At 42.4% G+C, this 14,549-nt stretch overlaps 1 protein-coding gene across 1 annotated transcript in view; it reads right to left on the bottom strand.

The window, feature by feature from the left end:
- Window positions 1-14,549, bottom strand: part of SPIDR (scaffold protein involved in DNA repair) — a 483,830-nt gene that overhangs the window by 307,353 nt on the left and 161,928 nt on the right. Inside the window, exon 6 of the mRNA XM_025393220.1 lies at window positions 7,510-7,760. Coding sequence (XP_025249005.1) covers window positions 7,510-7,760 — 251 coding nt within the window. The remainder of the gene's footprint in view (window positions 1-7,509; window positions 7,761-14,549) is intronic.

The following is a 14,549-nucleotide window of genomic DNA, read 5'->3' as shown; positions in this document are numbered from 1 at the left end:
CTTGAATTAATTTTTGTATAAGGAGTAAGGAAAGGATCCAGTTTCAGTTTTCTACTTATGGCTAGCCAATTTTCTCAGCACCATTTATTAAATAGGGAATCCTTTCCCCATTTCTTGTTTTTCTCAGGTTTGTCAAAGATCAGATGGCTGTAGATGTGTGGTATTATTTCTGAGGGCTCTGTTCTGTTCCATTGGTCTATATCTCTGTTTTGGTACCAGTACCATGCTGCTTTGCTTACTGTAGCTTTGTAGTATAGTTTGAAGTCAGGTACTGTGACGCCTCCAGCTTTGTTCTTTTGGCTTAGGATTGTCTTGGCAATGCGGGGTCTTTCTGGTTCCATATGAACTTTAGTTTTTTCCAATTCTGTGAAGAAAGTCATTGGTAGCTTAATGGGGATGGCACTGCATCTACAGATTACCTTGGGCAGTATGGCCATTTTCACAATATTGATTCTTCCTATCCATGAGCATGGAATGTTCTTCCATTTGTTTTTGTCCTCTTTTATTTCACTGAGCAGTGGTTTGTAGTTCTCCTTGAAGAAGTCCTTCACTTCCCTTGTAAGTTGGATTCCTAGGTATTTTACTGTCTTTGAAGCAATTGTGAACAGGAGTTCACTCATGATTTAGCTGTTTGTCTGTTATTGGTGTATAGGAATGCTTGTGATTTTTGCACGTTGGTTTTGTATCCTGAGACTTTGCTGAAGTTTCTTATCAGTTTAAGGAGATTCTGGGCTGAGATGATAGGGTTTTCTAAATATACAATCATGTCATCTGCAAACAGGGACAATTTGACTTCCTCTTTTCCTAACTGAATACCCTTGATTTCTTTCTCTTGCCTGATTGTTCTGGCCAGAACTTCCAACACTATGTTGAGTAAGAGTGCAGAGAGAGGGCATCCCTGTCTTGTGCCAGTTTTCAAAGGGAATGCTTCCAGTTTTTGCCCATTCAGTATGATATTGGCTGTGGGTTTGTCATAAATAGCTTTATTATTTTGAGATACATCCCATCAATACCTAGTTTATTGAGAGCTTTTAGCATGAAGGGCTGTTGAATTTTGTCAAAGGCCTTTTGTGCAACTATCGAGATAATCATGTGGTTTTTTGTCTTTGGTTCTGTTTATATGCTGGATTATGTTTACTGATTTGCACATGTTGAACCAGCCTTGCATCCCAGGGATGAAGCCCACTTGATCATGGTGGATAAGCTTTTTGATGTGCTGCTGGATCTGGTTTGCCAGTATTTTATTGAGGATTTTTGCATTGATGTTCATCAGGGATATTGATCTAAAATTCTCTTTCTTTGTTGTGTCTCTGCCAGGCTTTGGTATCAGGATGATGTTGGCCTCATAAAATGAGTTAGGGAGGATTCCCTCTTTTTCTATTGATTGGAATAGTTTCAGAAGGAATGGTACCAAGTCCTCCTTGTACCTCTGGTAGAATTCAGCTGTGAATCCATCTGGTCCTGGATGTTTTTTGGTAGGTAGACTATTAATTATTGCCTCAATTTCAGAGCCTGCTATTGGTCTATTCAGGGATTCAGCTTCCTACTGGTTTAGTCTTGGGAGAGGGTAAGTGTCCAGGAAATTATCCATTTCTTCTAGATTTTCTAGTTTATTTGCGTAGAGGTGTTTATAGTATTCTCTGATGGTAGTTTGTATTTCTGTAGCGTCGGTGGTGATATCCCCTTTATCATTTTTTATTGCATCTATTTGATTCTTCTCTCTTTTCTTCTTTGTTAGTCTTGCTAGCGGTCTATCAATTTTGTTGATCTTTTCCAAAAACCAGCTCCTGGATTCAGTGATTTTTTGGAGGGTTTTTAATGTCTCTATCTCCTTCAGTTCTGCTCTGATCTTAGTTATTTCTTGCCTCCTGCTAGCTTCTGAATGTGTTGGCTCTTGCTTCCCTAGTTCTTTTAATTGTAATGTTAGAATGTCAATTTTAGATCTTTCCTGCTTTCTCTTGTGGGCATTTAGTGCTATAAATTTCCCTCTACACACTGCTTTAAATGTGTCCCAGAGATTCTGGTACTGGGACATGAGTACCACTTGATTTCACTGTGGTCGGAGAGACAGTTTGTAATAATCTCTGTTCTTTTACATTTGCTGAGGAGTGCTTTACTTCCAACTATATGGTTAATTTTGGAATAAGTGCGATGTGGTGCTGAGAAGAATGTATCTTCTGTTGATTTGCGGTGGAGAGTTCTGTAGCTGTCTATTAAGTCTGCTTGCTGCAGAGATGAGTTCAGTTCCTGGATATCCTTGTTAACTTTCTGTCTCCTTGATCTGCCTAATGTTGACAGTGGGGTGTTAAAGTTTCCCATTATTATTGTGTGGGAGTCTAAGTCTCTTTGTAGGTCTCTAGGGACTTGCTTTATGAATCTGGGTGCTCCTGTATTGGGTGCATATATATTTAGGATAGTTAGTTCTTTTGCTGAATTGATCCCTTTACCATTATGTAATGGCCTTCTTTGTCTCTTTTCATCTTTTGGTTTAAAGTCTGTTTTATCAGAGAGTAGGACTGCAACCCCTGCTTTGTTTTTGTTTTCCATTTGCTTGGTAGATCTTCCTCCATCCCTTTATTTTGAGCCTATGTGAGTCTCTGCACATGAGATGGGTCTCCTGAATACAGCACACTGATAGGTCTTGACTCTTTATCCAAATTGCTAGTCTGTGTCTTTTATTTGGAGCTTTTAGCTCATTTACATTTAAGTTTAATATTGTTATGTGTGAATTTGATCCTATCATTATGATGTTAGCTGGTTATTTTGCTCGTTAGTTGATGCAGTTTCTTCCTAGCATCAACTGTCTTTACAATTTGGCATGCTTTTGCAGTGGCTGGTACTAGTTGTTCTTTTCCATGTTTAGTGCTTCCTTCAGGAGCTCTTGTAAGGAGACCTGGTGGTGACAAAACCTCTCAGCATTTGTTTGTCTGAAAGGATTTTATTTCTCCTTCACTTATGAAGCTTAGTTTGGCTGGATATGAAATTCTGGGTTGAAAATTCTTTTCTTTAAGAATGTTGAATATTGGCCCCCACTCTCTTCTGGCTTGTAGAGTTTCTGCTGAGAGATCCCCTGTTAGTCTGATGGACTTCCCTTTGTGGGTAACTCGACCTTTCTCTCTGGCTGCCATTAACATTTTTTCCTTCATTTCAACTTTGGTGAATGTGACAATTACACATTCTTGGAGTTAATCTTGGAGTTAATCTTCTCGAGGAGTATCTGTATCTCTGAATTTCCTGAATTTGAATGTTGCCCTGCCTCGCAAGGTTGGGGAAATTCTCCTGGATAATATCCTGAGGAGTGTTTTGCAACTTGGTTCCATTCTCCCCATCACTTTCAGGTACACCAATCAGATGTAGATTTTGTCTTTTCATGATATAACAAACACTATGAAAAACAACTTGACCATCAAAATAGGGAGATAGATATAGCTTTATTATTACCAACACACTTAAACATCTAACAATTTTGCATTGGTGTTTTTTATGCTTCAAATAGTTCCATGAATAAAAAAAAGAAAAGAAAAGACAAGAAAAAAAAAAGAAAGCCAAAAGAGACTGAGTGACATTTCCCACAGGGCAAACCAGAGAGAGAAGGGCCAGTGTGCTCCAGGCTTCAAATGCCAACTACCTCTCTCAATCCTTGCTACCTGGCCTTTATCAGGTAAAAAAAAGTTTTTAATCACCACAAACCACCATCCCTTCACCAAAGGCAGACAAGGCAGTCACAGGCCTTTCTAGACAGCTCAGTGAAACAGGAACTCTTCAGTTTGAAGGCCTGAGACTAACAACCCTAAGCACACCAATCTCATTTTTAGTATTTAAGCATAGTAACTTCAAAACAGACATCTTCATTTAGTTATTCCTAGAAATCACAACAAGAAAATGATCAATCGCATGTTGTTTGAGCAGCTTCAGCCACTTCTATGAATGTCCCCTCCACCTTCTATTGAGGACTCCCTGACAGTGACCTTAAACAGCACTGTGTTCTCTCCCCTACCCTCTCACCGGGCCTGAAAAGCCACGAAGGGACGGCCTTGCTCTTCACTGCAGCTTCCAGACCATCTGGCACCCTCTGTTACACTCCAGCTCCAACCCAGCCTGCCCAGTGCCAGGGCAGGCATGTCAGTGCCCACCCAGCTCCAAGACAGTGTCCTCTACCCGCGTCAGCTACTCTAATCTTGAAGTCCCGAACTACCTCTCTACAGCGGCTCAACTCTGGGCGCCCGTCATCCTTACTGCCCCAGCTCATCACTTACAGTAGCCTGACTCCGTAAGTGTTTGACCAACCTTTCACCAGTCCTCAATCAGTGAGTTCTACCCCAACTCACCATGATCCACATCCTGCATGTTCTCATTCCCACCTTACCCAGCTTAGGTTTCACAGGTCATTACTATAGTTACTCTCGGAACTCCTGTCAACCCCTTTTAGTGCGCCCCCGGACCATCCTTGTGCTCTGCCCATATGTGCAGCCCAAGGGTCGAATCCACACTGGCTGATCGGTCTCAAACTCAGTCCGTGACCACGACTTCCCAACAGGGCCTGATCCTGTCAGACAGCCCTGGAGCCCTTCTCCAGTTCATTTGTCCCCACTATATGCCCATTTCACAGATTCTCTCTCCTCAGACCTCCACAGCTCCCTCCTCATCCTCCCTGTCAGCTAATGAAGGACTGCCCCATTTTACTGGAATAGAATTATCAGAAAGAACTAGTTCCCAAGTCAGATACACATGCCTGAAACGGCAGGGACTTCGCCTTCCCAGCTATCCGTGGATGGCCTGTCTGCTCCTCACCAGGTCCATTCCGGCACCTGCATAGGCTCTGCCTGCCCCGGCCATGGGTGCACACTCTGAGCTCCTGACAAAGTCACCCCTGTTTGTGCCTCCCTTCACCATGGCAGAAACAACTCCATCAGTTGTCCCCTCCCTCCCCTGCCTCAGCAGTTTCCCCTTTTCTCTTGGACTTTCCTATCAACATACAAACATGATGAAATTTCTACCACCTTTAAAATAAGAAACCTTGACCCTCACATTCACTTTCAACTAATGCACTATTGTTCTGTTCCCCTTAAAGCAAAACTTCTCCAGAGTTCCATCGTGCTGTCTTCAGTTTCTTTCTTTCCATTCTCTCGAGTCCATGGCAGTCTGCTTTGCCTGGTCACGCCACTGAGATGGCTGCACACCCTGCCCTTCACCATGGAATCACAGAGGTCAGCCCTGGCAGCGTCTGTCACAGTGGGTCACCCTCTCTCCTCACTTGCCTCAACACACCATGCTCCCTTTGTTTTGGCTCCTCCCTCAGCAGTCTCTCCCTCCACACCCCAACTTCTGCAGAGCACCCAGGACTCAGGCCTTGGACAGGTTCTCCTCTCGCCTAGCAGTGGATCTCCTGTGACCTGACCTAGCTCATGCTTCAAAAGATCTGGACACTGAAGTCTACGCATTCACATCTCCAACACCAAGCCTGTCCGTGGACTGCAGACTCATAGTCCCACTAAGATGTATAATGTCTAACTGAAAATGGCCAAAAGCCTCATGATTGTCAATCAAAGATACAAAAATAAAAGCACCTGCTCCACTGCACACTCTATTCTTCCAGCTGCTCAATGAGACACCTCCTCAGGGCTTCCCTGAGCCTGTTTCAAACTGAAATGTCCTCCCCCACCTCTGGACCCTTCTCTGTCCCCCTTTTTCTGCCTTTTCTCCATAAAATTTCTCTCTCTGACTTGACATCTATTTTACTTCTTGGCTCCGTATTACCCTTCCCCCGACACAGGCCGGGCTCCATTCACCTTTGCTCTCTGTTATGAGCAACCATTCCACTTTGCTTGCTCCTGTGCATGAACAGTGCTTGGCAAGTGGTAGGCCCTCAGCAGGGCTGGGGACATGACTTTCTGTAATTGCATGGCATCACCTTCACCAACAAAGACATGCTAATTCCTCTAATGGGCTTCCTTTCCTTTCTTCCCAGAGACTATTACAAACCACCTTCTATTACAAATTACATTCTATTACTATTACAAATTACATTCTTTTTTGAGGCCACAACTTCTTTACTTTGGGCATAAGGCCTTCTGTCTCATGGTGAGTAGGCACGAATGGATCTCTGTGCCCTGGCCATACCACTAGACTTGGCCACATCCTCATGCTCTTTCCTCCATGGGTGTACTCAAGCTGGGTCTCTCCTCTCCACCTTCCTTCCCTACCTCCTCTTCAGGATGCTGATTGAGCTACGGTGCAAACTCTGTTTATTCGGAACCCCATTGTTTTCAAAATCTGTCTCTCCTATTCCCTGAACCTTCTCTAGAGGCTGGATCTTTTCCAGGTGACTGGCAATCCCGAAGAGAGGAATCAAAGCCCTCCTGCCTGGTCCCCAACTCCCACATAAGAGCCATGACCCTGTCTTCACTCCTTGAACCGTGTTCTACTTCAGCCACAGACCCTGGGCACCCCTCAGTGCACACCAGGCTTGTCTTCTCATGATGTTACAATATCATCTGTGGATCCAACACCTACACTCTTCATGATCACATTCGCTCTTTCTACTGAAACTCCTTTGCCTTGAAATGCTCTACTACTTTTGCTTTTGTGGCCATGCTTCATACAGGTTCTCTTTCTTACTTTCTTTTTTGTTGTTGTTTTTTGAGACAGAGTCTCGCCCTGTCGCCCAGGCTGGAGTGCAATGGCACGATCTCAGCTCATTGCAACCTCCACCTCCCAGGTTCAAGCAATTCTCCTACCTCAGCCTCCCGTGTAGCTCGGATTACAGGTGCGTGCCTCCATGCCCAGCTAATTTTTGTATTTTCAGCAGAGACGGGGTTTCACCATGTTGGCCAGGCTGGTCTCGAACTCCCGACCTCGTGATTCACCCGCCTCGGCCTCCCAAAGTGCTGGGATTACAGGCGTGAGCCACCCCCCGGCCTCTCTTTTTTACTTTCATTGAGTCTTTGCTTGGCATTGTTTGGTTCAACAACAAAGAGAACCTTGTATTACACAGGATTGGGGAAGGTCCCTACAGGCTCCTTCATGTTATCTTTCCTGCTTTGCTCATCATGGCCACAGCCTAGCCCCAGACTGACACTGTAGTTCATGGCACACCAGACATGTCTTGTCTGTGGGTTCTGCTCTCTCATACTTTTTTTGCACTTCCAAGTGTTGCCCTGGCAGATCTCTCTCATAAAAGTAATCTGACACGATGTATACATATTTCCATTTCCCTTTTTAGATTGTAAGTTACTCAAGAACAGAACAATTATATACTTGTCTCCACAGCACCTAGAACACTGACTCTCAATAACATTTGATAACTCAAATAAATCTCCATTAAGAAAGGCAGTCACATCCGCTGGGCATGACTGAAGCTATGACCCTCAACTTGGACGAACATTCTATTAATCGGCTCCAGAACTTAGGACTTCATATAGAAGTATTTTAAAATTAACATTTTAGATATTTGGGTTTTTAAAGAAAGAGAAAAATTAAAAAAGAGTATTTAAAAGGGTATAATTTAACCTTAAAAGCTTCTTCTTCGCTGACTTTTCTGGAGTCCTGGGAAACTTAGCTGTGGGTTTCTGAGGTGTATGCAAAATGGTCTCTCTTGATTTTGCCTTTGGGTCTATCAGTCTCTCCACAATCTGTCTTGCATCTGATTCAAACTCCACGTGGTATTTGTGAGGGGATTCCGAATCAATGAGTAGGACATTTTCCAAGTCATCTTCTTTTTCACTATCTGATGAATACTCTAAAATTTCTATAGAACTTGGCTGAAAAAAATGAAAAGAAAGGCATACTTTTAAATACAAAGCATACTTGATTCAAGTTCATATTTATATATATCTATCATTCCATTTCCTTACAGTTATATTTCTTGAAGGACCTTTTTGAACACAGTATCTGTAGCTTAAACTTCTGTTCTGACAAAATCCAAAAGTAACCAAGACCAAGAAGAGGTTAAATCAACTGTAAGCCAGACTTTACCTCACAGAATCCACAAAAATAAGTATAAATACTCCAATCTTCTTTCAGAAAACTACAAGACAGTACCACACATACAGGCAATCTCCAAAACTGAACTAATAACACTCATCCGAAAAGCTGATGATCGTCAATATAATCTGACAGCTACTGAAAAGAAAGTACTTCTTGGATTTTGAAATTTAACATGAAGCTAAATTGTCTCTTCAGGTATAAATCATTTAATTTGCCAAAAGAAGTCTCCAAGGGTAAAGATCAAGACTTTACCCTTGGAGACTTCTTTTGGCAAATTAAATGATTTATACCTGAAGAGATTTAGGTATAAATCATTTAATTTGCCAAAAGAAGTCTCCAAGGGTAAAGATCAAGACTTGTGGCCGGGCGCGGTGGCTCAAGTCTGTAATCCCAGCACTTTGGGAGGCCGAGACGGGCGGATCACGAGGTCAGAAGATCGAGACCATCCTGGCGAACATGGTGAAACCCCGTCTCTACTAAAAAATACAAAAAACTAGCCGGGCGAGTGGCGGGCGCCTGTAGTCCCAGCTACTCGGGAGGCTGAGGCAGGAGAATGGCGTAAACCCGGGAGGCGGAGCTTGCAGTGAGCTGAGATCCAGCCACTGCACTCCAGCCTGGGTGACAGAGCGAGACTCCGTCTCAAAAAAAAAAAAAAAAAAAAAAAAAAAAGATCAAGACTTAACTCTCTCCATACAATTATATAATTATTTCCAGAGACAAGTTTGAAATTGCAAATATCAACAGGAACTATTTAAGAATATGAGTCACTGTCTCCTTTTCCTAACATTTCCTAAAATGTTTCTTTCTCCAACTCAGATATCTAAACTTTCAAAATAATAATTTTTTGAAAGCTGATAATAAAACAAGAATTCATATCGTATGGCCAATAAAAAAAAAAAAAAAAACCATATGGCCAATTCTGGAGGGAAGAATCAAAACCTTCTCTGATGTTTTCTGTCTTTGCCAAGACACACGCCAAATTTAAAGCACAATAGGATTTTATTTTCCTATTACTTCATTGTATAGGTCAATTCCATGTTATTCTGTGTCAGCAACAATTCATCCTTCAATATTCTAGCTTCCAGTGCACTAGAAGTCCCATCTAATTCACTACCTAAATATTGGGGGTGGCACTAGAATTTACATCATTAGCTACATAAAACAAAGGGCTTTTTTTCTGAGGATTATATGGTTAAATTCTTTTTTCTTTTTTTCTTTGAGACGGAGTCTCACTCTGCCACCCAGGCTGGAGTGCAGTGGCATGATCTTGGCTCACTGCTACCTCTGCTTCTCGGGTTCAAGTGATTCTCCTACCTCAGCCTCCCAAGTAGCTGGGACTACAGGTGCCCAGCATGACGCCTGGCTAATTTTTGTATATTTAGTAGAGATGGGGTTTCACCAAGAAAAAATCACCCGCAGTTAAGAACCACTATCCTAGAAATAAGTCAACAAAAAACCAACCACAGAAGGCTTGGGCTGGGGACTCACATGCAACCATGAAAAGGATTCATGCTGCTTGTGAGGATGGGGAAGTTATAAAACACTGGTAGGGAGGGGCGGAGCAAGATGGCCGAATAGGAACAGCTCCATTCCAACTCCCAGCGCGAGCGACACAGAAGACAGGTGATTTCTGCATTTTCAACTGAGGTACTGGGTTCATCTCACTAGGGAGTGCGGGACAGTCGGTGTTAGTCAGCTGCTGCAGCCCGACCAGCCAGAGCTGAAGCAGGGCGAGGCATCGCCTCACCTGGGAAGCGCAAGGGGGCAGGGGATCCCTTTTCCTAGACAGGGGAACTGAGACACACAGCACCTGGAAAATCGGGTAACTCCCACCCCAATACTGTGCTCTACCAAGGATCTTAGCAAACGGGCACACTAGGAGATTATATCCCACACCTGGCCGGGAGGGTCCCAAGCCCGCGGAGCCTCCCTCATTGCTAGCACAGCAGTCTTCGATCTAAGGGCAAGGCAGCAGCCAGGCTGGGGGAGGGGCACCCGCCATTGCTGAGGCTTAAGTAGATAAAGCGGCTGGGAAGCTCAAACTGGGTGGAGCTCACAGCAGCTCAAGGAGGCCTGCCTGTCTCTGTAGACTCCACCTCTGGGGACAGGGCACAGCTAAACAACAACAACAACAACAACAACAAAAAGCAGCTGAAACCTCTGCAGACGCAAACAACTCTGTCTGACAGCTTTGAAGAGAGCAGCGGATCTCCCAACAAGGAAGTTGAGATCTGAGAACGGACAGACTGCCTGCTCAAGTGGGTCCCTGACTCCTGAGTAGCCTAACTAGGAGACATTCCCCATTAGGGGCAGACCGACACCCCACACCTCACACGGTGGAGTACACCCGAGAGGAAGCTTCCAAAGCAAGAATCAGACAGGTACACTCGCTGTTCAGCAATATTCTATCTTCTGCAGCCTCTGCTGCTGATACCCAGGCAAACAGGGTCTGGAGTGGACCTCAAGCAATCTCCAACAGACCTACAGCTGAGGGTCCTGACTGTTAGAAGGAAAACTAACAAACAGGAAGGACACCCACACCAAAACCCCATCAGTACGTCACCATCATCAAAGACCAGAGGAAGATAAAACCACAAAGATGGGGAAAAAGCAGGGCAGAACAGCTGGAAATTCAAAAAATAAGAGCGCATCGCCCCCTGCAAAGGAACACAGCTCATATCCAGCAACGGATCAAAGCTGGATGGAGAATGACTTTGACGAGATGAGAGAAGAAGGCTTCAGTCCATCAAACTTCTCAGAACTAAAGGAGGAATTACGTACCCAGCGCAAACAAACTAAAAATCTTGAAAAAAGAGTGGAAGAATTGATAACTAGAATAATTAATGCAGAGAAGGCCCTAAACGAACGGACAGAGATGAAAATCATGACACGAGAAATATGGGACAAATGCACAAGCTTCAGTAACCGACTTGATCAACTGGAAGAAAGAGTATCAGCGATTGAGGATCAAATGAATGAAATGAAGCGAGAACAGAAACCTAAAGAAAAAAGAAGAAAGAGAAATGAACAAAGCCTGCAAGAAGTATGGGATTATGTAAAAAGACCAAATCTACGTCCGATTGGGGTGCCTGAAAGTGAGGCGGAAAATGGAACTAAGTTGGAAAACACTCTTCAGGATATCATCCAGGAGAACTTCCCCAACCTAGTAGGGCAGGCCAACATTCAAATTCAGGAAATACAGAGAACGCCACAAAGATACTCCTCGAGAAGAGCAACTCCAAGACACATAATTGCCAGATTCAACAAAGCTGAAATGAAGGAAAAAATCTTAAGGGCAGCCAGAGAGAAAGGTCGGGTTACCCACAAAGAGAAGTCCATCAGACTAACAGCAGATCTCTGGGCAGAAACTCTACAAGCCAGAAGAGAGTGGGGGCCAATATTCAACATTCTTAAAGAAAAGAATTTTCAACCCAGAATTTCATATCCAGCCAAACTAAGTTTCATAAGTGAAGGAGAAATAAAATCCTTTAGAGATAAGCAAATGCTTAGAGATTTTGTCACCACCAGGCCTGCCTTACAAGAGACCATGAAGGAAGCACTAAACATGGAAAGGAACAACCAGTACCAGTCATTGCAAAAACATGCCAAAATGTAAAGACTATCGAGGCTAGGAAGAAACTGCATCAACTAACGAGCAAAATAACCAGTTAATATCATAATGGCAGGATCAAGTTCACACATAACAATATTAACCTTAAATGTAAATGGACTAAATGGTCCAATTAAAAGACACAGACTGGCAAACTGGATAAAGAGTCAAGACCCATCAGTTTGCTGTATTCAGGAGACCCATCTCACATGCAGAGACATACATACGCTCAAAATAAAAAGATGGAGGAAGATCTACCAAGCAAAAGGAGAACAAAAAAAATCAGGGGTTGCAATATTAGTCTCTGATAAAACAAGAGTTTAAACCGTCAAAGATCAAAAGAGACAAAGAAGGCCATTACATAAAGTAAAGGGATCAATTCAACAGGAAGAGCTAACTATCCTAAATATATATGCACCCAATACAGGAGCACCCAGATTCATAAAGTCCTTAGAGACTTACAAAGAGACTTTGACTCCCATACAATAAGAATGGGAGACTTCAACACCCCACTGTCAACATTAGACAGATCAACGAGACAGAAAGTTAACAAGGATGTCCAGGAATTGAACTCAGCTCTGCAGCAAGCAGACCTAATAGACATCTACAGAACTCTCCACCCCAAATCAACAGAATATACATTCTTCTCAGCACCACATCACACTTATTCCAAAATTGACCACATAATTGGAAGTAAAGCACTCCTCAGCAAATGTACAAGAACAGAAATTACAACAAACTGTCTCTCAGACCACAGTGCAATCAAACTAGAACTCAGGACTAAGAAACTCAATCAAAACCACTCAACTCCATGGAAACTGAATAACCTGCTCCTGAACGACTACTGGGTACATAACGAAATGAAGGCAGAAATAAAGATGTTCTTTGAAACCAATGAGAACAAAGATACAACATACCAGAATCTCTGGGACACATTTAAAGCAGTGTGTAGAGGGAAATTTATAGCACTAAATGCCCACAAGACAAAGCTGGAAAGATCTAAAATTGACACTCTAACATCACAATTAAAAGAACTAGAGAAGCAAGAGCAAACACATTCGAAAGCTAGCAGAAGGCAAGAAATAACTAAGATCAGAGCAGAACTGAAAGAGATAGAGACACAAAAAAACCCTTCAAAAAAATCAATGAATCCAGGAATTGGTTTTTTGAAAAGATCAACAGAATTGATAGACCACTAGCAAGACTAATAAAGAAGAAAAGAGAGAAGAATCAAATAGACGCAATAAAAAATGATAAAGGGGATATCACCACCGACCCAACAGAAATACAAACTACCATCAGAGAATACTATAAACACCTCTACGCAAATAAACTAGAAAATCTAGAAGAAATGGATAATTTCCTGGACACTTACACTCTCCCAAGACTAAACCAGGAAGAAGCTGAATTCCTGAATAGACCAATAGCAGGCTCTGAAATTGAGGCAATAATTAATAGTCTACCAACCAAAAAAAGTCCAGGACCAGATGGATTCACAGCTGAATTCTACCGGAGGTACAAAGAGGAGCTGGTACCATTCCTTCTGAAACTATTCCAATCAATAGAAAAAGAGGGAATCCTCCCTAACTCATTTTATGAGGCCAGCATCATCCTGATACCAAAGCCTGGCAGAGACACAACAGAAAAGGAGAATTTTAGATCAATATCTCTGATGAACATCTATGTGAAAATCCTCAATAAAATACTGGCAAACCGGATCCAGCAGCACATCAAAAAGCTTATCCACCATGATCAAGTGGGCTTCATCCCTGGGATGCAAGGCTGGTTCAACACACGCAAATCAATAAACGTAATCCAGCATATAAACAGAACCAAAGACAAAAACCACATGATTATCTCAACAGATGCAGAAAAGGCCTTCAACAAAATTCAACAGCGCTTCATGCTAAAAACTCTCAATAAATTCGGTATTGATGGAACGTATCTCAAAATAATAAGAGCTATTTATGAAAAACCAACAGCCAATATCATACTGAATGGGCAAAAACTGGAAAAAATCCCTTTGAAAACTGGCACAAGACAGGGATGCCCTCTCTCACCACTCCTATTCAACATAGTGTTGGAAGTTCTGGCTAGGGCAATCAGGCAAGAGAAAGAAATCAAGGGTATTCAGTTAGGAAAAGAAGAAGTCAAATTGTCCCTGTTTGCAGATGATATGATTGTATATTTAGAAAACCCCATCATCTCAGCCCCAAATCTCCTTAAGCTGATAAGCAACTTCAGCAAAGTCTCAGGATACAAAATTAATGTGCAAAAATCACAAGCATTCTTATACACCAGTAACAGACAAACAGAGAGCCAAATCATGAATGAACTTCTATTCACAATTGCTTCAAAGAGAATAAAATACCTAGGAATCCAACTTACAAGGGATGTGAAGGACCTCTTCAAGGAGAACTACAAACCACTGCTCAGTGAAATAAAAGAGGACACAAACAAATGGAAGAACATACCATGCTCATGATAGGAAGAATCAATATCATGAAAATGGCCATACTGCCCATGGTAATTTATAGATTCAATGCCATCCCCATCAAGCTACCAATGAGTTTCTTCACAGAATTGGAAAAAACTGCTTTAAAATTAATATGGAACCAAAAAATAGCCCGCATTGCCAAGACAATTCTAAGTCAAAAGAACAAAGCTGGAGGCATCATGCTACCTGACTTCAAACTATACTACAAGGCTACAGTAACCAAAACAGCATGGTACTGGTACCAAAACAGAGATATAGACCAATGGAACAGAACAGAGCCCTCAGAAATAATACCACACATCTACAGCCATCTGATCTTTGACAAACCTGAGAGAAACAAGAAATGGGGAAAGGATTCCCTATTTAATAAATGGTGCTGAGAAAATTGGCTAGCCATAATTAGAAAGCTGAAACTGGATCCTTTCCTTACTCCTTATACAAAAATTAATTCAAGAT

The sequence above is a fragment of the Theropithecus gelada genome, chromosome 8, assembly GCF_003255815.1.
Source record: "Theropithecus gelada isolate Dixy chromosome 8, Tgel_1.0, whole genome shotgun sequence".
Lineage (NCBI taxonomy): Eukaryota > Metazoa > Chordata > Mammalia > Primates > Cercopithecidae > Theropithecus > Theropithecus gelada.
This window is presented reverse-complemented; position numbering and strand designations above follow the sequence as displayed.